The sequence below is a fragment of the Quercus lobata genome, chromosome 7, assembly GCF_001633185.2.
Source record: "Quercus lobata isolate SW786 chromosome 7, ValleyOak3.0 Primary Assembly, whole genome shotgun sequence".
NCBI lineage: Eukaryota > Viridiplantae > Streptophyta > Magnoliopsida > Fagales > Fagaceae > Quercus > Quercus lobata.
The window spans coordinates 9,594,029-9,617,962 of record NC_044910.1 but is presented as its reverse complement, the minus strand read 5'-3'; the positions used below and the strand labels follow the sequence as shown (position 1 = coordinate 9,617,962).

The window sequence follows — 23,934 nt, the reverse complement described above, 5'->3', positions numbered from 1 at the left end:
AGAGTAATGCGCAAAGAGCCTCTCCCGCTACCATAATCCCAATTCCTAGACCCCTTATATGTCCTGTTTATTCTGATTCTAGAAGCAACATTGTATATAATGCAATAAGTCGATAAAAGCAAGAAGTAACATTTTCAGTTGAGTCAAACACCTGAAAATAGGGAAAACATTTTCCAGAAGAGGTTTTATGTTGAAACAATTGCAGCCTGAGTACTGATAACTCTTTGTTAAGAATTAAAAGCATGAGTTACTGAAAACTTTCTTTTGTGTTATGAGGATTAGATTTCAATGATATAACACTATAACAGTATGATGGTTAGACATGATTCACAATGAAATGGCCTTGACTAGAATAAGCAATACAAGTTGGTTGATAAATAATAGTCACAACTCATTACTTCTGAAGTGATTTTGATCTTCTACATAAAACTTAAAAGCAGTACTTTCATGTCTACAACAAAAGGAATAAAAAATACAGTGATAACATAGATTCAGAGAAAAGCTTCCAACCTTACCTTACTTTTTCTATGCTTTTAAAGAAAATTCAGTAAAGCAGCACACATAAAAAAGCTTCAAACTTTAACTTAAAATTAGTCAGTGTTGAATCTTTGAGCAAGTTCCATAACTCTACTTATCCAAACAAAAAGATCCACTACTCTAACAGCAAGTTTCACAGAATTTAGGATCATTTCTTGGGGACATTATTTCAATTTCCCTTACCTCAAAACAAAGTCCTAGAGACACCAACAATTGTACCCGTTTATGATCATTTCAAAGGGACATTATTTCCTTTTCCCTTAACCCCAAAATCAAAGTCATACAGAAGACCTAATAAAAAAATCATAGTAGAGTCAGTTTTAGAAAATAAACCTTAACATTAAAAGCAATCAAAAACAACAAAGAAGAGTTTCATGCATATCTTTGTACACCACAACTTATCAACCTCATTTACATACATTTCCTGCACCAAATGATACATCAAAAAAACTCAAACAAATATAATATTCAGCCATAAGAACTAACAAGCAAATCAGATACCCAAAAGACAGAACATTCATAAAGAACAAACTCATCATTAAGAATTTCAAAAGATTACCACCTTATGGTTTAATCATTGAGTAAAACTAAGCTCTCCATGAGATTAGTTGTGTAATGCTCCAGTGAAATATTTTCAATTCCAAGATCTTCAATTCTAAGATTGTTCTCATTTAAACTCTCGAGGTCAAATAAAAAGAATCGATCAGAAGAAAATGGCCTGACACTCGAAATCATAAGTTCATCACTGCCCATGCAGCCAAAGATGCTCTTAAAATTCAACAACGGTACAACTTTTTGAGTCCAAGATTCAGCAACACCATAATCCCTCATCACCCATATTTCGTGCAACTCATTGCCTTCACCTGCACATTCGCCAAAATTGATCAAAGCCAGTGATCCCTTGAGTACCGCAAGCTGATCAAAACTTGAAGATAACTCAACTGCGTCATTCTGCGGCAGTAGTATCTCCCGGAATTTCTCATCATTGACATCAAAGCACAAAATGATTTTCTTGAGGAAATTGTTGTGGCGAGTGTATGCTATATAGTGCAGAGCTCCATTAAAAAACAAACCATTTGATTCAATCCTCCAAACAGATTTTATCAACCCATTAAGTGGCTCCACCAATCTCCACGAATCGGTACTCAATGTGTAAACCTCGGCCTGAAAGGACCACCACAAGGGACCTTTATGTACAAGACGCAAAAATCTCAAAACCTTGAGGTCATTGTTTTGACAATGATACGCAAATCCATAACCGATAGTATCGACATGGTTGTTCGCTTGAAGCCTCTTAAACTTTCTAATGCTTGGGTTCCACAAACAAGTCATGCAATTATACCCAAAATATTTAGTGCACAAAGAATCACGATCCTCATCCAGAGCAGTGAGGCAGAATATGCCATTGAAGAAGCCAATAATGTAGAAAGGATCAAATGGGATTTTGAACCTAGAAATTTCTGTCAATGTGTGGTCATTATTGCAAACGACCGTGCACAAGTCAGCCTCAGGCGAAGTGGGCACTGGTCGTGTCTTACATAGTAGGTAACCATTGTTGTTGTTGGACAAAGATTTAGCTTTGTTGAGGTTGAAGTGTGCGTTGATGAAAATGGGGTCGGTGATGGTTGAGTTCAAAGATTTAGAAACGCACCTGAATCGGATTATGGGTTTCACTGGCAGCCGAGTCAGGATATCGAATACGACGTCGTCAGAGAGACGATGGTGGGACGAGGACAACAATGTTGGCTTTTTCCTAGTCTTAGACATCGTTTGATTTTGTAGCAGTAGGCTTCGGCTTGTCTTTACTCTTTACTCTTTCGGGAAGTGAGAGTGACGATGAGGAGAAAGAAACTTTTTTTTGAGAAAGAGGAGAAAGAAACTAATAAGGAAGTTTTAGACAGTATTTTATATATATATATATATATATATATATTTAAGTTTATTCTAGGCATAGTGGAGACCTATATATATTTTATAATTCTTTTTTATCTATCTACACTGCTGATAAGATGATTCTGCTTTTTACCGCTTCAATTTTTATAGTACCAAAATATTTTCATACAAATTCTGAAATATCAAACATTTTAATTTAATTTTTTTCCTAAAAAAACATAAAAATGTTAAAAAAAATAATATTATCTCATGTATAAAAGAAAGAAAAAACTTTATTCTCACCACCTATTTGTATTTGTAGGGTCACGTTTTTCAACCCAAACTCAAGCCCAAGATGTATGGGATCTTAGACCGGTGAATCCAGTACAATAAATTTGTAGAGAGTGGGTCGAAGAGCCAGGCTTTAGTGCACGTATAACAATTAATATGGTGTTTGTCACGATCAAGCTGAGATGAATTGAGTTTATCAAGGAAGATTGGTCCTCGGCACAATTCGAGGAGCCTTTTCCAGTTCGCGTTAAGTGATAGGGATTCCAGAGTCCCCCCCTGTTGTCTCCCATTCCATCCTTTTTATACTTCCTTTCCCTCCTTTAGCTTTTAAGATTCATAGCGTTGCTCCTTGTCTTATCCGCCCATCTCCAAAGTTGTTGAGAGTGGTTGTAAAGGCAGAGAGGCATGGCTATGTTAGGTACGGAGCACTGAATGCAATAATGGCAGCTTTCCCTTAGATATTTCCATTCTTCCCATTGTCCTTTTCTGTCTTAGTACTTACCATATTCCATGGAATGATCTGGAGTGTCACTCCTAGTAGTAGGCTGCTCCTTTTGTCCTCGGCTACATCCATGGCCGATGAGAGTTCTTCCCATGGCCGAGGAGGGGTTCTTCTTTGGACTAAGCCCTTGGCCCAATGTAGATATTGACATGGGCTTCTCGGTCTTTTACCCTCCACAATAGCTCCTCGAGATTCTTCTTTCTTCCCTATGGGAGGAAAGGAGGATCTCAATGTGATGATTATCCTTTTGCTCCCATTTTGCACTATGCTTGGTTGTGAGACATTCTTTTAGTTTATCTAAGTCGCGTTCCTACCGTTTCGGTACACGAGGTGCGCTTTCATTAAGGTCTTTTTATGAGGTAACGCAAATCCAATGGCTGAAAACTGCTTTGGAAATTGAGCGAGATTTATCTCGCTTGTAATTCTTTCTTGGAGATTTGGGCAAATTGGTTGCCACCAGGTTTGCCTCCTATATAAGACACATGGGGGGGTCGTTCTTCTTCATTCCTAGATCCTTGAGTCCTGCGGGAGTTTCAAGCTCTTAACTCTTCAAATGTTCCCAAGGGCCCTACCAAGGTGGTGATTAAGATTTAGGGAATGAAATGGTCAAGGATAAGGGTGAGGGTGAAGGAACCAAGCCCTCTTTAGAAGCCATGGGTGTCACCAAGATTCAGAATGACACAGTTAAGGCAAGGGAAGCAGAGGCCAAAGATATTTCTCCCCTTCGATCGGACAAGAAAGAAGTCTCTCTTCCTTCAGACAAAATCCGAAGCAAGTGTAGGTCGCATCAGATTTTTGGTGTGACAAAATTTGGATTTCATCTGGCACCGTGTGTCACGCGTGTGCGGATTTGGATTTCTCATCGCCGGTACCATCCATACTTGCTCGATTGCTGCTAGAGCAAGATTGTGGATTTAGCGTCTTTGCTTCTTCTTTTCTCCCATCGCCAGTACCATCTATACTTGCTCGATTGCTGCTGGAGCAAGATTGTGGATCTGGCGTCTCTGCTTCTTCTTCTCTCTCATCACCGGTACCATCCATACTTGCTCAATTGCTGCTAGAACAAGATTGTGGATTTATCGTTCCCATGGACTGCTTTTTATAGTTAACTTTTGAAACAGGCTTGTCTAAGCCCTTTTATGTACAATGTACTTCTTCTTTATCTAATAAAAAGATGACTTTATTTTACTTTGCGAACTTTTCCTTTTCTGCAATAATTCTTTTATGAATGGGTGTGTTGGTATCTTTTCTTTCGAATAGTATTTAAAATTGATGCCGTTGATGGTAAAGAGTTGTCACCCTGAATTTATCAAAACTAACAGGCACATGACTGCTAACTTTAAATAAGTTAACTATATAGGACTAATCAGGAAAATAATCGCGTGCTTTACATTGCGAATAGTGCAACCGCCAAAGGACGTGTAATTTAAAGTAAACAGTTCGAGGGGATCACCAGGTACTAAGGTTCTTTTCAACATTTACGATAATGTTTATAGCGTTAGCTTCCCTTAAGTGTCTGGTCCGAGGACCGAGGCATGATTGAATTTAGTTTAAACACTTAGAAAGTTGTCAGCGCGTGTTAGTTTCCACAAAGCAGGAGGTCCGAGGACCATGCAAAACCTTGGTTCTGTCTAGCACTTAGATTCTTCTTTGAAGTAACTAATTTTCCCATAGATTTGAATCCGAGGACCGAGGCATGATCGAGTCCAGCTTAGTCATTTAGAACGTTGTCAATGTGCGTTAATTTCCCTAAAGCAGGAGGTCTGAGGACCCAACATAGCTAAGGTTCTGTTTAACCGCTTCAAAAGATTCTAGTGTGTGTTAATTTCCCCAAAGCAGGAGGTCCAAGGCAAGGATGTCAATACCGTACTGGAGGTCGTACCGGTTTGGCCACCGGTACGATATATTTCGGATACCGGTCAATACCGGTGTACCGTTTCGGGTTTACCGCTATTTTTTATATTTATAAATAAATAAATAAATATATATATATGTATGTGTCTGTGTATATATATATATATTATAATAAATATAAAAGTTTACCATAAAACATTTCCTCAATTCAGAACTAATTATTCATGGTTTTAGACTTTAGTATCAATTAAAAGAGAAAAAAAATTAAAAAATAAAATAGAAAGCTTAAAAGTTACCATTGCATACTAAGAAAACAAATAATACTAATAAGTTAATGCAAATAAGTTACCATTCTGTTCTAATAAAAATTCAAAAATTACAAAACTTAAAAAAAAAAAAAAAAATTTCTGTACCAGCCGTTACTCCCGGTACCGGTACCGGCCGGTATCGCCCGAAATTGGCCGGTACGGCCGGTATTTTTTCTGGTACGAAACAGGGGGGTCGAGCATACCGGATTGCTGGCCGGTATGGTATATTCCGGCCGTAGCGGCCGGTACGGTACGGAATCGATAACCTTGGTCTGAGGACCCGACATAGCTAAGGTTCTGTTTAATCGTTTCAGAAGTCGTGAGTGCGTGTTAATTTCCCCAAAGTAGGAGGTCCGAGGACCTGACATAGCTAAGGTTCTGTTTAATCGCTTCAGATTTTGCTTTGGCCCTCGGCTTCTTCCTTCGAAGGGAATTCAGCCAACCGGGCTACTAGACCCGCGAGAACTAGCCTCTTGACAAGTGCACGGGGCACATACTCGATGTCAGAAGCCCCTAGAACTGCGCCCCGTTTAGCAATCCTTCCTGCGTAATCAGTACTTCGAAGTGTAGACCTAAGCGGAAGCTGAGTTATGACAACGACAGTGTATTCTTGGAAATAATGAGGAAGCTTTCGTGTAGCTTGCACCACCGCCAAAATGGTCTTCTTGAGGGACTCTTGCTGATAGGAGCTTGATCCTACCATGATTAACCGTTGCATTCACTAACGCACAAGCTCTTCCCATAGACGGTGCCAATTGTAGGGTCACGTTTTTCAACCCAAGCTCAAGATGTATGGGATCTTGAACCAATGAACCCAGTACAATAAATTTGTAGAGAGTGGGTCGAGGAGCCAGGCTTTAGTGCACGTATAACAATTAATATGGTGTTTGTCATGATCAAGCTGAGATGAACTGAGTTTATCAAGGAAGATTGGTCCTCAGCATAATGTAAGGAGCCTTTTCCAGTTCGTGTTGAGTGATAGGGATTCCAGAGTCCCCCCCCCCCCTTGTTGCCTCCCATTCCATCCTTTTTATACCCCCTTTCCCTCCTCTAGCTTTTTAGATTCATAGCGCTGCTACTTGTCCCATCCGCCTATCCCCAAAGTTGTTGAGAGTGGTTGTAAAGGCAGAGAGGCATGGTTATGTCAGGTACGGAGCACTGAATGCAATAATGGCAGTTTTCCCTTAGATATTTCCATTCTTTCCGTTGTCCTTTTCTGTCTTAGTACTTACCCTATTCCATGGAATGACCCAGAGTGTCACTCCCAGTAGTAGGCTGCTCCCTTTGTCCTCGACTACATCCATGGTCGAGGAGGGGTTCTTCCTTGGACTGGGCCCTTGGCCCAATGTAGATATTAACATGGGCTTCCCGGTCTTTTACCCTCCACAGTATTCAAATGTCTAATACCTATTTGTATTTGTTATCTATTTGCATAAATTATAATTGAGGATTAATATATTTTCCGATCACAAAAAAAAAAAAAAAAAAAAAAAAAAAAAAAAAACCTAAGGGTGTGATGAGGGTTAAGCGTTTGTGGTGAAATAATTTTTTCATAACAACCCTAGGTTTTTTTGTGATCAGAAAATATATTAATCCCAAATTATATGTTTATAAAAAAAATAGAAAATTACTTCTTCCAAAAAAAACCACTATCTCATGTAAAAACTACTCATTCTTATCCTATATTTAAATGTCTGATTCCTATCTATATTTGTTATCTATTTGAATTCAAATACTTCAATTATATTTATCAAAAAAATACAAAATACAAAATTACTTCTTCAAAAAAAAAAAACCCACTACCTCACATAAAAATTACTTGTTCTTATCCCATATTCAAATGTCTGATTCATATATGTATTTGTTATTTATTTGAATTCAAATACTTCAATTGCCTTTATCAAAAAATAAAATACAAAATTACTTCTTCTAAAAAATGTTAAAAGAGTAATATTATCTCACATACAAAAAGAAAATAAAAAACCCTTAGTTTAATTTTTTTTTTCCTTAAAAAAAAAGGAAAAATCGTAACTCTGAATTTTAAAATGAAGCTAAGAGCACCTCATTTTAGGAAACATTTTTCTATTCAGTTTTTAACCGTTATATCTACAAATAATTTTTTTTTTTTTTTTTTTGCATAAACCACCTAAATTTTAGAAACACTAATTTATAGAGATAAACTTCGTGTTTAAAACAATATCACCACGATTGGATATGATTAATTTTTAAAAATAAAACTCACACATCCAGCACTCTCAATTCTCTCTGTATCTAAAAAAAAGAACAAGAAAATCTCTCTGCGTCATCCAAGTGCAGTCCCTAAATTCATTTCCAATATAACTCTGAACTTTAGTCTACCTTGGGATTTAATTATTGTTGCTTCATCATAATTTTGAAAATAAATACTAATGATTTTTTATTGTTCTCAGTCTCTAACATTGTCGAATTTTCAGGTGTTCGTGATGGTTTAAGACTTGAGAACTTAGTATTTAATTATTGTTGGTTCATTAGTGATACCATTTAGAATTAGTAAGGTGGATGTTCTGGCTTTGGTGGGCTACTGAATGGTGGAAGGCCTACAAAAGCAAACACGCTGTCAAAAAGGGGACCAGAGAAGACCGGCCAAACCCCTTCCGATGGCAAAGTTAGTCTCTCACAGGAATGAAGTTCCAACTTTTTGGGAGTCAAGTCTCAGAATATTCTTACCTTCATATGGTTTAGACCGATCCTTTATATAGAGACCCTGGGGACGGTTATTTGTCCAATAACCTCCCCAAGATTTGTGGAAGCCAATGAGTCCGGAGATAACTTCCTCAACGGCTACTAAAGTTGTAATTGCTAACGGAAGTTAACTCATTCGAGAGATTCATGGCGATAGCTACGGGTTTAGTAACCGCTACAAAGAGTCGAAAGTTTCCTAAGTGTTGCGCATTCATCCGTCCAGTGTATGAGGATTTGGTCGTCCCTGGACATCTGATAATCGTCCATGGACGACCTTCATGGATGAGTTTATTGTCCATGGGAGACTTCATTGTTCAAGAGCAATATTATCGTCCATGAACATCTTTTCTTCTTCTAGAGTGATTCTTGATCTTGCTTGCTCTATTGGCTCTGGACGATCCCTTTGGACGAACTGGAGTTGGGACTAATTTTCCACTTCCCCATCAATTAGAATCTTTAAAAAAATACTAGTAATTTTTTTATTTTATTCTCAGTCTCTATCATTTTTGAATTTTAAGGTGTTTGTGATGGTTTGAGACCTGACAACATTGGGGGAAATTGTGGAGTTAAGGATCACCTATGTGTGTCTTTGCCGGTGTTGTGGGGTAAGTTTTATTAGTCTAAAGAAACTGCTGGTAGCAAACCTCCTCTTAATCAATTTCACATAATTTTTTAGATCTTCCATTGTAACTGGTTTTGGTTGTTTTAGTCTCATGTTGTATATTTAAAAATGCTATATTTATTAAACGAACCTTATTGAAAAATTTATATGATTGAGCTATTTCCCTTCTAATGTCTTTTCTTGGATAGTCTACAACAATTAGATCTGGAGACTCAACAGGCTAGTGGAGATACTCGCCATGATTTTATATTACAAACTCAATAGAGCTCACAAGCTTCCTTAGTGTTTGGTATTCAATTTGAAGTATAACGAATTGCACCTAAGGTTCTAAAAATTAAGTTTTACTCAATCGCGTATAAATTAAGAGGCTTTTCTTTGAAGAAATAATATGTGATTAGTACCCTTTGCAATAATTTGTTTCTAATTTTTAATATCTTCATTTCTTTTTCTAATTGGATCATAATACTCAAAAAAAAAAAAAAAATCTTTAGAATTTTGATTTGAGTTTATGCTATTTTGGATTGTTGAGAATCTTGGAAAAAGAAGCAAAATTTATAATATTCAGGAATAAATTGTTACATTATTTTTTACTAAGGTGATCCACTTTTTGACTTATTTGTGGATTGATCGGATGGATTGAAAAGAAAGGCTTGGGTTTTCCTCAATGACATGACATCTGTAAGGACCGAATTTGAATCCCAAGCCCAAAGAATGAATAGGCTTGGGCCTAAAAAACCCAAAACAATAAATTTGTAGAGAGTAGGTTGAAAAACTGGGCTAGAGTGAGTTGGATGCAAACCAAATGGATTCAAGTGACAAGAACAGAAAGGTAGATGGATTTCAACTAAAGAAAATAGTCCTCGGATAGGTCCAAAGAGATCGACTCTTATATATTTATCTTAAGTATGATTATACGATTATTTCCTGATTGCTACAATGTTTCTCTTTAAATTTCTCTCTCTATTTTCCGATCCTTTCTCCATGGAGGGTCTCTTACATTATATAGTTCCCTTCTGTGAGTTGAGGTAGCCAAGGCAGCACTGTTCAGGGGTCTTCTCTACATTAATGCAGCCAGAAAGTTAGCTGCAGAACATTTAATACGGTGGTAGTAGCTTTCTCTTAGATATTTCTGAGCTCCTATTCTTCCAGTACGTTCATAAGGGACGTCCCTCTCAGTGACATCTCTTGGAAGGTCACTTTGAGTAATAAAACATACATTTCATTCGTGCTTTGTTTATCCGAGGAGACAATTCTCCTTGGACCACATTTCCCAACCTTTTCGCTTGCACGTTACTCATGGGACTTTGAACTTAACACCCTCACAACTACTTATTCGTCTTCGGATCAATCATCGTTCTCGGCCAAAGCCCAAGACCCAATATACAATTTTGGGCCCTTATCCCTACAACACCTTCTTCTTTTTATTTTTCTTTTTCTCTTTTAATTTTTATCCTTTTTTCCCCTTGATGGATTGTTGTTATATATGTAATAATGTCTAAAACAAGATAAAAAAAATAAAAATGAAAATGAAAAGCCTTCAATCACGCGCAAAGCTATAAATCTGTAATGAAACAATGAACAAGGCGAATGAAAGATTCAAAGCCGAATACTCCTAGGAATTTTGGTGATTGAAAAATGCATCCACTTCAAATTATAATCAATAAAAAAATTTGTACTTACAATAACAATAGAAAAACCTCTGAGCACACACAACGCATGTGCAAAGATGCTAGTATAAGATAAAATTTCTACTCGAACCTAATTTAAGTGAATTTTTGTGTTAGGCCATGGTGGAGCCAAGATTTTAGTTTGGGGGGAAGGTTAAAAACAAACTTGAAAGTAAAACTAATCCGAAAAATGTTAGTCGACATTAAAAAAAAAAATTATATAATATTGTATTTGTCAATATAATTTATTGTTTATACATAGAAGACCCATGTTTACGCTTAGATTTCTTCACAATTTTAATTAACTATATATATAATTAAAATAGTAAAAGACAAGAATACTCAAATCATATCTAATAACAGTCAATTCAAATAATCTAAATCTGTTTTTATTTATTTATTTTTTTTTTTTTTATAAATCAAATAATCTAAATCTAAGTATATAAAGTTCAAATATGTAATTTCCTTTCACAAAAAAATAAATTGAAAAAAAAAAGTTGAATTCTTCCATCTTCATTGCTTTATATAAAAAATATATAAATTTCAACTTTCTTTAACTATTCTCTTTATTATTTAAAGTTTGGGTTTATAGGCAAAACCTATGGTTTGAAATTATGTAAGAGTCTGATTGATTGAAAAAAAATTAGTGGAAGAATAAGTAGGCAATTTTTTTTTTTTTTTTTTTTAAGTTTCAACCTATGGCGTCCACTCCTGATAATAGCTATTTATCATCAGACCAAGACACCAATTGGTTTTTGATGTAGGTGGGAATTGAATCCCAGATCTCTTATTCAACTATTAGAGACTTTACCAATTGAGTTAACTGGAACCTACTATATGTAGGCAATTGAGTTATAATACAATGAGAAATATGAGTTTAATTTGACTTTAAAAAATGTTATGATATATACCACTGTAAATTTCTTTAAAATCTTCTCCTCTCTCTTGTGTGTTAAAAATACTTAGTGTAAGGACACGATTCCTTTGCGGCCCACTAACATTTTTGGGCTGACACAATAAAGGTTCCTCACAATATGATTTGTAGAGAGTGGGCTTGAAAAGCTAGCCGCTGGTCAAGTGGCGATGCCCGGTCATGGCTTTAGAGGAATTTATGTAGAAAAAGGGGATTGGGTGTGAACATTTAAGCCCTAAGGCGTCGTACCCCGTGGGGTGGAACTCCTCGGAACTGATCCGAGGACCTCTTGAGGCCTTATCTCGGTTACCCAACGACGAACTTTCTTCCGTGAAGTCCGGTGTTGTTGAGATGTTTTCCCCATGTAGTCTTTCTTTTTTCGGAGGTGGGATCGGCCTCCTCCAGATTTACTTACTTCCTTATTTTATACTAGCTTGCATTCGCTGTCCTTCGTCCACGTGTAGGGTCGATCTTTACAAACACTGACATTTGTCCCATCAGTCCAATCCCGGAATTGTTGGGGATGGTTTGATAAAGCTGCAGAGTACGGCTCTGTCAGGCGCTGGGTCTTATCTGGAAGGGTAGTAAGGATAACTTCCCCAAGGTATTTTAGATCTCCTTACAAATTCGTCCCTATGCCAATTTTACCCCTTTATTCCGATGGGATTATGGCTCTGCCGAGGACTAAACTGTCCACGGCTGCCTCCCAAAATTGCTTTGTGCTCTGCATTGTAGAGCTTGGGCCACAGCTCTCCTCGGATTGGGCCTTCAGACTCTCTAAGGGCAAATGGGCCTGGTCCACGAATTGTTGGGCCCCACAATAGCCCCTCAAAACCCTTCTATCCGACTTCCGGGTTGGAAAGGAGGGTTTTGGCAAACCCGGGCCCTGAATATGGCTTGTTTAGTTCAATCCCGCATTTATGTGAGCGGTTTTCCACCTGTCCAGGAAGTTAGCCGTTTTTCAAGGGATTCCGTTTAATCTGCTCGTGATCGGCTCCTGCCGCTTGGCTGTCCCAGACACGCCTTTAGAAAATCCCCTTTACGAGGCTCATTTATGTCCGGCGGCTCATCTGATAAGGTGGGGAAGCGGAACGAACGCCTCTTTTTCTTCAGATTCTTCTGGAAATTTTGAATGCATTTAATTCCCTCTGTTTTGCTCTTCCTATAAGAAGGCAAGCAGGAGGCAGTCACTTTCGTACAGACTCCTCCCCTTCCTTCTGAGATCTGAAACCCGTAGCCTCTTTTAGCGTCTACTTAGCCTGTTTGTTATACACCATATCCGTACACGCCCTCCATAACGAATGATGAAGGAACCACGCTCCTCCTCAAAACACCATGTCCTGATAAAACTTGAAATGGCTCGATCAGGGTAAGGGTGGCGCAGACTTAAGATCTGTCCCGCCTCTCTTTCAGCCAAAATCTGAAACAGGGGCTCGTCATGTCGAATTCTCGACGTGACTGAGTCGAGAATACCCAAGATCAGCACCACCCGGCTCCTCACGAGCGTACCTAACATGGCACCAGCGTGTTAGGAGTCAGGGCTGAGGCACGGGCTAAGTGCTTCTGCTTCTCCTTCTCCTTGCTCACTGGTGCCCTCTCCCGCCCTCTTCTTATAGTCTTCCCAGCACCAGTTCCGCCCTGGTGCTGTCATTCTCCCTCTTTTGCTCCTCTCTTTGTCTCTTCATCTCTCTCCCTCTTCTTCTCCTCCTTCTCTTACTCATGTCCTCCATCTTCTTCATTCATCTCCTCCATCTTCTTCATTCATCTCCTCCATCTTCTTCATTGATTTCTTCCTTACTATTTCCTTCTTCTTCATTCATTTTCTTTTTGAAGTGAGTTCCTCTCTTAGTATGAGCAGCAATGAGGCAGAGATTGGAGAGACTTTGAAGACGAGTTTAAAAGGCGCCTGACCGTTTGCTTATCTGTACTGTGGATGTTAGTGCTGCTTCGGCAGCCCCTCTTTTGTATAGGCTTGTTGAAGCCCCTTTTTGTACATTGTAATAATTTTTATATTAATAAAAGTTGTTTCTATTTCATTTTGCACGTTTTGTCTCTGTTTCATAAATTTGCAAGCGCCGCTCGGTACAATAATATAGTATTTAGATCAATGTCAACTAAGACCCAAAATACTTGATAACAAAAAGATGTCGCTAAAACTCTAATAAAAGCGCTTGGCGAAACAAGGCTGACCAGTGAAAAGTAATAATTACCCATGCTAGCCGAGGAGAGAACTGAAGGCTTGATGCCGTGTGAGAAATAACCATTTGAAGACATATCACCCACCAGATGAACAGCCCTCTTAGGCCAATAAATACTGGGGCGTTCTAGCACCTTCCTTACTCCTTCGTTGGGCCTAACCCTTTAGGGTGTTTAAGCCGTGGATGAAGTGACTTGACCTTTTTATCAAGTAGCCCATCTTGCGAAATTCAAACCTTTTCTTATCCGAGCAGTTGGTTTCCCCGTAGACTTGGGTCCGAGGAAAGTACAACGCCTTGGTTCCGTCCAAAACTTATAATAATAAAAAATTTTGCACTTGGTTTCCCCACAGGCTTGAGTCCGAGGACCATACAAGGTCTTGGTTCTGTCCACAACTTGTAATAATAAAAATTTTGTACTTGGTTTCCCCATAGGCTTGAGTCCGAGGACCATACAAGGCATTGGTTCTGTCCAGAACTTGTAATAATAAAAGTTTTGTACTTGGTTTCCCCATAGGCTTGAGTCCGAGGACCATACAAGGCCTTGGTTCTGTCCAGAACTTTATGTTCTTTTTACGCATTTGGCCTTTCCTCAGGTATCTCACAAGTTTCCGAGCAGGAGGTTGTCCTTGGCAACGGTTATCCCCCAGCGTGGGCCGTAGTCCGTGGGCCTCCATGTAGAACGGGCCGGGGACGCGAATTTATTAGGCCCACAGATTTAGAGGCATCTCCGTAGTCTTTGGTCACGCGGTACTTTTTGGCGTCCCAGTGTTCGAGGTGCGCCTTCACGAGGCTCCTTTAATACTGTGGTTGCAGATGGCGTGGGAAATCGAGCCGGAGACATTTTATCCGTAGCGTTCCTTGGGACGTTGCGTGCATTAAATGCCACCACTTTAGCTTTTTGAATAAATAGGCTAGAAAGCTGCCCTAATTGTGCACAGGTCCTTAAGTTTCCTCCCTGAGTATATCATGTTTGAGGCGAGGGTTGGGGAAAAAGAGCTCTCTCCGCCACGGAGGCATCGTGTCCTCCTGAGACTCGGAGTAGTGAGTTATGGGCAAAGGAGGCGTAAATTCAAAGGAGCACTCTGCTTCGTCAGAGGGGAAAGGGTATTTCCCCCTCTTTTATTCAAAATCCGAAGCAGGTTCTGTTCACGCCAGAATTTTGGTGTGTCAGAAGAAAGATTTTTCGCCATCAGCGCCGTCTGCCTTGTAGCAGGCAAATTTCTGCGGGGGCTTCCCAACTTCCGGCTCCCTGCATCCTTTCTGTAGATGGTGTTAGCCTGAGGTCAGGTTCTTTGGCTGCCTGAGTTATGGGCATGTAGAAGCGTCGAGGAATGGTTTCCTTAGACGACATCTTGGAACAGTAGCCAACCTCTCCTCTGAGATACCTCCTCGACATCATCTTCATTCTTTTGTACTTTTCTTTTGCTTATGCAGTTAACTCTAATGTAAGCTTGTTTCAGCTTTAATTGTACACTGTGCTGTTCTTTTGTCTTAATAAAAGATGTGTTTATTTCTTTATACATACTTTTTTGCAACAACCACTTTGGGTCTGAATATTAAGTCTAAGCCTGCCTTTAACAATATTCTGGGCGGAAGAACACTTTAATACAACCCTTATTAGTTCAAACTCGCAAATGTTATCAAGTATAACAATGGTAATCCTAAATAGATTAAATTCATGGAACTAACCGGGATAGCTGTTGAGTGCTGTGCGATGCACGCTAGACCAACTCCGTATCGCACCATTCCCTTTGGCACAGGGGGATCCGAGGGTAGACCAGGGAAACCGTGCAATTAAGGGATTGACCCCACTGTTAACGAGGAGTTCCCTTCGGATGGATCTTGAGGTTCATGTGCCATAGTTTTTGGTTTCCCCATAGGCTTGAGTCCGAGGACCATGCAAGGCCTTGGTTTTGTCCAAAACTTGTAAGATTTTTTTTATGTACTTGGTTTCCCCATAGGCTTGAGTCCGAGGACCATGCAAGGCCTTGGTTCTGTCCAAAACTTGTAAGATTTTTTATATGTACTTGGTTTCCCCATAGGCTTGAGTCCGAGGACCATGCAAGGCCTTGGTTCTGTCCAAAACTTGTAAGATTTTTTTTATGTACTTGGTTTCCCCATAGGCTTGAGTCCGAGGACCATGCAAGGCCTTGGTTCTGTCCAAAACTTGTAAGTGTACTTGTTTGCAATCTGTAAGATTTTTTATGTACTTGGTTTCCCCATAGGCTTGAGTCCGAGGACCATGCAAGGCCTTGGTTCTGTCCAAAACTTGTAAGATTTTTTTATGTACTTGGTTTCCCCATAGGCTTGAGTCCGAGGACCATGCAAGGCCTTGGTTCTGTCCAAAACTTGTAAGTGTACTTGGTTTCCCCATAGGCTTGAGTCCGAGGACCATGCAAGGCCTTGGTTCTGTCCAAAACTTGTTTTTTTATGTACTTGGTTTCCCCATAGGCTTGAGTCCGAGGACCATGCAAGGCCTTGGTTCTGTCCAAAACTTGTAAGATTTTTTTTATGTACTTGGTTTCCCCATAGGCTTGAGTCCGAGGACCATGCAAGGCCTTGGTTCTGTCCAAAACTTGTAAGATTTTTTTATGTACTTGGTTTCCCCATAGGCTTGAGTCCGAGGACCATGCAAGGCCTTGGTTCTGTCCAAAACTTGTAAGATTTTTTATATGTACTTGGTTTCCCCATAGGCTTGAGTCCGAGGACCATGCAAGGCCTTGGTTCTGTCCAAAACTTGTAAGATTTTTTTTATGTACTTGGTTTCCCCATAGGCTTGAGTCCGAGGACCATGCAAGGCCTTGGTTCTGTCCAAAACTTGTAAGATTTTTTTTATGTACTTGGTTTCCCCATAGGCTTGAGTCCGAGGACCATGCAAGGCCTTGGTTCTGTCCAAAACTTGTAAGATTTTTTATATGTACTTGGTTTCCCCATAGGCTTGAGTCCGAGGACCATGCAAGGCCTTGGTTCTGTCCAAAACTTGTAAGATTTTTTTTTTATTTTTCGACCACGAGCCCCTACACCAGGACAGGGAAAGTTGGTCTGAGGCTAGAAGCCCCTAGAGACACCCGCGCCCTCAGCACTGCGAGACGTAGCCCCTAGCAGAAGCTTACGTCGGAGCAACAACTATATGTCGCCGGAGACGGAGGAGATCCCAGAAACTTCTGCTTGCCCATGAGTCGATTCCACCGCCACCTGTGCCAGCGCGCAAGCTTTCCCACAGACGGCGCCAATTGTAAGGACACGATTACTTTGCGGCCCACTAACATTTTTGGGCTGACACAATAAAGGTCCCTCACAATATGATTTGTAGAGAGTGTGCTTGAAAAGCTAGCCGCTGGTCAAGTGGCGATGCCCGGTCATGGCTTTAGAGGAATTTATGTAGAAAAAGGGGATTGGGTGTGAACATTTAAGCCCTAAGGCGTCGTACCCCGTGGGGTGGAACTCCTCGGAACTGATCCGAGGACCTCTTGAGGCCTTATCTCGGTTACCCAATGACGGACTTTCTTCCGTGAAGTCCGGTGTTGTTGAGATGTTTTCCCCATGTAGTCTTTCTTTTTTCGGAGGTGGGATCGGCCTCCTTCAGATTTACTTACTTCTTTATTTTATACTAGCTTGCATTCGCTGTCCTTCGTCCACGTGTAGGGTCGATCTTTACAAACACTGACATTTGTCCCATCAGTCCAATCCCGGAATTGTTGGGGATGGTTTGATAAAGCTGCAGAGTACGGCTCTGTCAGGCGCTGGGTCTTATCTGTAAGGGTAGTAAGGATAACTTCCCCAAGGTATTTTAGATCTCCTTACAAATTCGTCCCTATGCCAATTTTACCCCTTTATTCCGGTGGGATTATGGCTTTGCCGAGGACTAAACTGTCCTCGGCTGCCTCCCAAAATTGCTTTGTGCTCTGCATTGTAGAGCTTGGGCCACAGCTCTCCTCGGATTGGGCCTTCAGACTCTCTAAGGGCAAATGGGCCTGGTCCACGAATTGTTGGGCCCCACACTTAGTATTCTCAAAAGAGAAAGAAAATTGAATTTCAATTATTAATAAGACCAAAAATGGCGTGAGACTATTAATTTGGAATTCTAATTTGACTTTTTCTCTTAGCTTCACCATTTATATATATATATATATATATATATAAGATAGTTTACTCCTGGCACGATCATATTGTTAGAACATTCACATCAGCCTTTGCAAAGCACCTTCAACAACAAAAAGACCCTTCTACCATCGTTTGACAACAATAGCATCAAGAGCATCACTGATCTCCATTGTTTGCCAATCCAAAGCTGCTAACATCAATTTATCCATACAAACATTAGTTAATTCAAGTGGATGAGAGAAGTGAGTCAAAAATGAATAAAAAATACAATTATTTGGCATGTTGATATCTCAATAAGTGTACTGAGGTACATTATTCATAAATAAAATTTAAGTATAAATTGTTGAGACTGATGATAGGTGTTTTTAATTTTGTTTAGTTAAATATTTGCAGAGTGCTCTAATTATATTAAAATTTTGTTTTATACAAGTAGTTACACCAATTTTCATCCTTTTTTTTTGTAAAATACTAAACATGCTATATAATTATTAGTAATATGATAATAAATATGATTTATAGACTTCAAATATCAAATAAATGAATGTTTGGATTGTTTTAAGTGATTGGTGACACCTCAAACAGTAAAATAGTTTACACTTTGTTTGAAAACAGAGGAAGAGTAGAGGAGAAAAAAAAAAACAAAAACAAAACAAAACTATTGCACTGAAATGACAATTTCCTTTGTTTGGTTGGCATTATATGAAAGAAAAGGAGAAAGCAGAAGGAGCAAGCATCCATCAAGGCCCACTTTTCTCATCTGCCCAAATTGGGCAGAAATAAGGAGAAAGACAAGTAAAAATACTACAATTTTTGGGGCCACTGCTAATGATTTCTAAAATTTCAATTTCTCCATCACCAAAACAAACACTCTGATTTTTATTTAGGAAAAAAACAAACACTCTGGCATTTAGAAGAAAAAAAAGAAAAAAAAAACATATATCTAAACTAACTGTTTGTTTCAGCATGTTTGGCGTAAGGGGAATAAGTTAGCTCATTGTTTAGCTAAAAAGTAGTTTTATCTGCGGATACTGATGTTTGGGTAGAATCTCTGCTTGAGGATGTGGGAGATGTTTTCCATTCGGATTTGCCTTGAACTTGTGATGTATTTTTTAGTTTTGGTTTTTCTTAATAATATTTGGCTTACCTTTGTCTCAAAAAAAAAAAAATATATATATATATATATATATTCATTTTCATTTTCATTTCTTTTCCCTCTCTCTCTCGCTCCTCTCTTCTTTTCTCTTCCCCTCATTTACAACCAAACACACGGTGAAAATACTATTAACTTGGCTCCTCTTACTTTACCTTGTTGCTGCCGCAACCATATACCAAAGGTCCAAAAGTACCACCGATGTCTCGACCTACGGAAAAGCGAAGATTGTTGACCGAGCGTGTTCTGGACAACGACATCGTATTCGACATACTGACTCGGCTGCCAGTGAAATCCTTAATCCGATTCAGGTGCGTTTCTAAATCATGGTACTCTACAATCACAAACCCCATTTTCATTGCCACACACTTCAAGCTCAACGAAGCCAAATCATTATCCAATAAGAATAGTCACAATGGTTATCTGCTATATACATCTGAAACAGAGGACTATTCTTTTCACACAGAATTGCGTACACTTGCTTACAATAGGGACCGCACAGTGACTGAGATTTCCAGGTTTAAAACCCCCTTTTCCTTTTATGATGCCTTTATGAATTGCTTCTGTAATGGCATCTTCTGCCTTGATAGGTGTGACGAAAACAATGGTGATCATATGATATATTTGTGGAACCCAAGCATTAGAAAGTTTAAGATGCTTGCTCCTGCTCTTTTGACTGACCCTTGTGATAGTGCCACCCTTGGACTTGCTTATCATTCTCAAAAGAATGATTTCAAGATTCTTAGACTTGTGAGTTTCCTAGGGCCTCTTGGAGACCCAGATCCACCGACTGAGGCTGAGGTTTACACATTGAGTACGGATTCGTGGAGGAAGGTAGTGTCGGCGGAGTTGTCCGACCCCAACGCTGGATGTCTTTCTCATCATTCACCATATATTTTTTTTAACGGAGCACTGCACTGTATAGCAGCTAATAAACACTGCAGTTTCATTTTGTCCTTTGACATTAATGATGAGAGATTCCATAAGATAATGCTGCCTCTGGATTTATTAGATTTGTACCAATCATATCTTACAGTGTTCAAGGGATCGCTCGCTTATATTATTATCTCTAACCATCGAGCTACTGGGGGCATTATGTGCCACTTATGGGTGATGAAGGAGTATGGCGTGGCAGAGTCTTGGACCAGAAAATGTGTACCAATCGATTGGTTTCATCATTTCCATGGCTGCACAGACAATGGTGAATTGCTAATTAAGAATTTCATGGGGCTGATATCAATTGACCCTGAGAATCTACTTCAGAACAGTCTTATAATGGAATCAAATATTAGAGGGGTTGATTACGCAGCCAATTCTATAGAGAGTTTGGTTCTACTTGATGGGATAAATGTGTCATCTGAATACGAAGATTAGTCTGTTGAGGTTTCTAGCAAGGTGGCTATTTTTGTGAAGTTCAATGGCAAGTATTTTGGTATCAAATATGCAATTTGAATCCAAGCTCTTATTATGTTGTTTCTTTCTTCCCTCTTATTTTTTATGACATGAATATCAGAGGTACTAATTTATTAAGAATTTTTTTTTAAAGGAGATTATGGCTATTATGCCCAAATGATATTTGTGTCAATAACATTGTTCACAGCCTCAAAGATGGCAATGTCATGGTGCTGCATACATGCTTAGCCAACATAATCTTATCACATCTGATTGCCCTCATGAAAAATTTGATGAGCTTAATCTCTTTGCTTTTCGTCCCCACCAAAAAAAAAAAGGGTTTCAGCGTGCAGAAAGTTGATTTATTGGTGGTAAGCAATAAATTAGGCTAATTTTATATTTCATGATATCATATAGAAGGCTTTATATTCTTTGCAGCCATAGTTGATTGATCTTATGCTTTTTTATAAAATATGTTTTAACTGCTTGAATTAATTAGAGTTTGCTGAAAATCATGGAATTATTGAAATATATGATTTTGTATGATATAAGATGGCTGGGTTTAGTGAGATTGTTGATAAGTGGGCTAGTGATATAGAGAACTTGGTATGATTGAATACTCTTTACTTTTGTATACAGCAGAAGTCAAAGTCAAAATTTTGACTCAAATCTATGATTTTTCAATGCCATTATTCTTTTAGCTCTTTTTAAAAGCATTAAGTTATAAATCTGATTGTTTCTGGTCTGTGCAAGGATAATGTACACACTTCAAATATTACAAGTGATTGAATCACTGTTTTTCTGCCTATGTTTCAATGGTAAAGTCATTGATAAATTGATGTACTCTCTTGTTTGTAACATTTTTTCCTAGTTGAATAATTTGGTTGTTAAGTTTGCTAATATGTTACTCCTGCCCTAGGGATTTAGAGAGGCATTTCAACCTCAAGCTTAGGAATAATTTTGGTTACAGGTTTGACATAAATGATATAAATTATAAAACATGACCCTTTTGTGGTCAGTGTTTTATGTTGTCATTGGAAAGCTGCTGAAGAATTGTTATCATATGAAACTTCTGTTTAAAACAAAGCTGTTATTTTATTTGTTTTGACATGGCAATGTCATGGACACGAATATATGCTTAGCAAACATAATATTTGTCTCATTTTTGTGCTGGTGACAAAAATGTCATGAGCATTGCTTTGGCTTTTAGTCCTTAATCCCAAATTTTACTATTTGAATGTTTAGTTTTTAATTTGGGATTACATTATTACTTCTTTACTCATACACACAGAGGTAGGGAGAAATGATTTGGGAGAGTAATAAAATTGATAAAGAAATAATATTTTATTGAAATGTAGTGTAAAATAAATAATTTGATGTAAGTGTTTTTTATAAATGATTATTTATACTACTAATATAAGAATTTTCTTGCCAGGGTTTAATCTTTTTTTTTTTTTTTTTTTTTTTCTTGGTCACAAAACACCCTCACTCACACTTTATTAAGTCTTAGAAAGGTTTAAAGAATCTGGTCAACTAAGTATAAGCACTCAATTTTAAATTCCTATATGTTTAAAAAATTTCAGGCCAAAATAAAAATCCTAAAGTTAGGGTTTTTATTTTTATTTTTTTTGAGTTAAAAGATAGAAAGGTAAGGATACAAAACCTGATCTGGTGACAGACAAGCAGATGAAAAAGTGAACAGCTCACGAAAGAGCATAGCAGCTAAACACAATACATGACATTGCTGTAAAAGATACACACTTGACAAAATCGACTCTGCTAAGGTTTTTTTTTTTTTTTTTTTTTTTTTTTTTGAGCTGCTGTGAAGTGCTGGTACTCTCCCAGAAAAAACAGTAGCTCCATCACGGATGGCTTTCGGTTGTAGCTGAATTTTTTCAAAATTGAACTTGTTACGGGCATTCCAATAGAGTAGAGACCAAGCGATGACTGTCCAAACCTCAAGGTCTAGTTTCTTTAGCATGCTCTGAAACAGTAAGAAGTCTTGTGCTGCATTGGAACATTTTTGTATCAAAAAGATGGGGAAAATGGGCTTTTGCCCTTTATTTTTAAAATATCCAGCACAATGTCCTTGTATTCAATTTATTAAGCACCGTGTCCCTGTTTTGAAACTTGATTTCTAAAAAAATTGAGTTTGAATGTAACTTGATTTTAATGTTATCGAGTTTTAGGTAAGTTTTTGCCACACTGGACGAGCAACCATGGCTTTTTCCAATTAAAAAAATCGAGCTAGAACTCGATATTCTTAAGACTGAGTTTCACGCAAATTTGAAAAAATATTCTATGAAATTTTTTTGTTGTGTCTGTAACTCGATTTTCAAAAGTATCAAGTTATATTGGGATTTTTAAAAAGTGAACTCGATTTTAAGAAAATCGAATTTCACTAATGCTATTTCCAGAGCAGATTGTTTAGAATTAGCGTTTCTGGCCTCCTTAACTTCAATGTTTCTCACAGCTCCACAATCATACAGCCCTGGATTTGGTGTTATCTCTTAAGCGATCACCTCTCTATCATCTCAGGTACAAAACCCATATCATAATTTGATGCACATAGAAATAAATTTTGATGTAGGTGAGGAATAGTTTTAGATATTGCAAAGGTTTATCAACCAAACTGTATTTTTATATTGGGAAAGTATTTTCATTTGTTATGTTATATTGTTTGTGCTTAGGTATTTGGTTGAATGAGCATTATGTGAGTACATTGAGGTTATATTGGTTGTTCGGTGTTGAAAATTTGAAGTTCAAAAAATGAAAAATTTTAGATCTGCAAGAAGCAATGAACAATAAATCTTATTTGGCTGAGTTTTTTTAAAATTGTTATTAAGAGTTTAGGAGGGATCTTAGGGAAATGAAGGATCTCATTTTGGTAGTGACTGATGTTATTTTCCCCTTTAAGGGACAATGAAAACGTTTTCCCCCCTAATAAAAACAAAAACTAGTTGATTTTGATGATGAATTAGTCTAATATTATGATAAATATTATTTAGGTACTGTTGATATAATTTAGTATTGTTGATAATACTAGAAAGCTTTTATTAACAAATGGCCTCCTAAAGGCAATAAAAGTGGTCATACTGAACTCAATTTCACTATGAAAAAGTATACAATTCTTGGTTTTTTTAATATGCATCCATAGGTTTTTTTTTAATGGATGCTTAGCAAGACATCAGCCCATTGAATGAAAAATTGGGTGGGTTTTTAAGAAAAGTAGCATTTGACTCCAAGCTTCTAGGCAAAGCATCAAATAAAGTTGTACAAGATTATAAAGACAATGTATTACTGCTGAAAAATCAGAGAGCATCAAAGAGCCATGAATGAATGTTAAATCAAACCTCTAGAAGCAGATGATGTTGAAGGAAGTCAAAGGCTTTTGTCCCAACTTCACAGTAGGACCTTGCTTGAGATCTTGAGTAGAAGTTAAATTAGCTCTCTATAAAATTTGAGCCTCTTCAACAATAAGCAGGAGTCGAAAGTAGAGTGTCAATATCGAGATGGGTAACTTTGCATCATAAAGTAGAGTTGGTCCAAGTTGGTCCAATTTGGTCCATATGGTCAACCTAGGTCTATTCGGTCCAATTGGCCAATTCAGTCCAGTTAGATCTATTAGGTCCAATTTGGTCCTACGGTCCACTTAGGTCTATTCAGTCCATTCCTTCTATTTAGGTCTATTCGGTCGACCTAGCCCAATTCGGTTCAGTTAGGTCTATTCCGTCCAATTTGGTCCATATGGTCCACTTGGTCCATTTGGTCCTTTCGGTACTTTGGTCAATTCGGTCTTATTT

The 23,934-nt window shown here is 38.2% G+C and overlaps 2 protein-coding genes across 3 annotated transcripts; one reads left to right on the top strand and one right to left on the bottom strand.

The window, feature by feature from the left end:
* Window positions 1–1,053: 1,053 nt before the first annotated feature.
* Window positions 1,054–2,398, bottom strand: LOC115953796 (F-box/kelch-repeat protein At3g06240-like). The gene has a single exon (XM_031071593.1). It carries the CDS (start codon window positions 2,302–2,304, stop codon window positions 1,108–1,110), a length of 1,197 nt encoding a protein of 398 aa, XP_030927453.1. The 5' UTR covers window positions 2,305–2,398; the 3' UTR covers window positions 1,054–1,107.
* Window positions 2,399–18,819: 16,421 nt separating this feature from the next.
* Window positions 18,820–20,354, top strand: LOC115953556 (F-box/kelch-repeat protein At3g23880-like). Of its 2 annotated transcripts, none has more exons than XM_031071288.1 (2): window positions 18,820–19,050; window positions 19,330–20,354. In XM_031071288.1, exons 1-2 carry the CDS (start codon window positions 18,941–18,943, stop codon window positions 20,111–20,113), a joined length of 894 nt encoding a protein of 297 aa, XP_030927148.1. In that variant the 5' UTR covers window positions 18,820–18,940; the 3' UTR covers window positions 20,114–20,354. The 2 variants fall into 2 exon arrangements, with proteins under 2 accessions (XP_030927148.1, XP_030927147.1); XM_031071287.1 differs by having other exon boundaries at window positions 18,820–19,257.
* The last annotated feature ends 3,580 nt before the right edge of the window (window positions 20,355–23,934 follow it).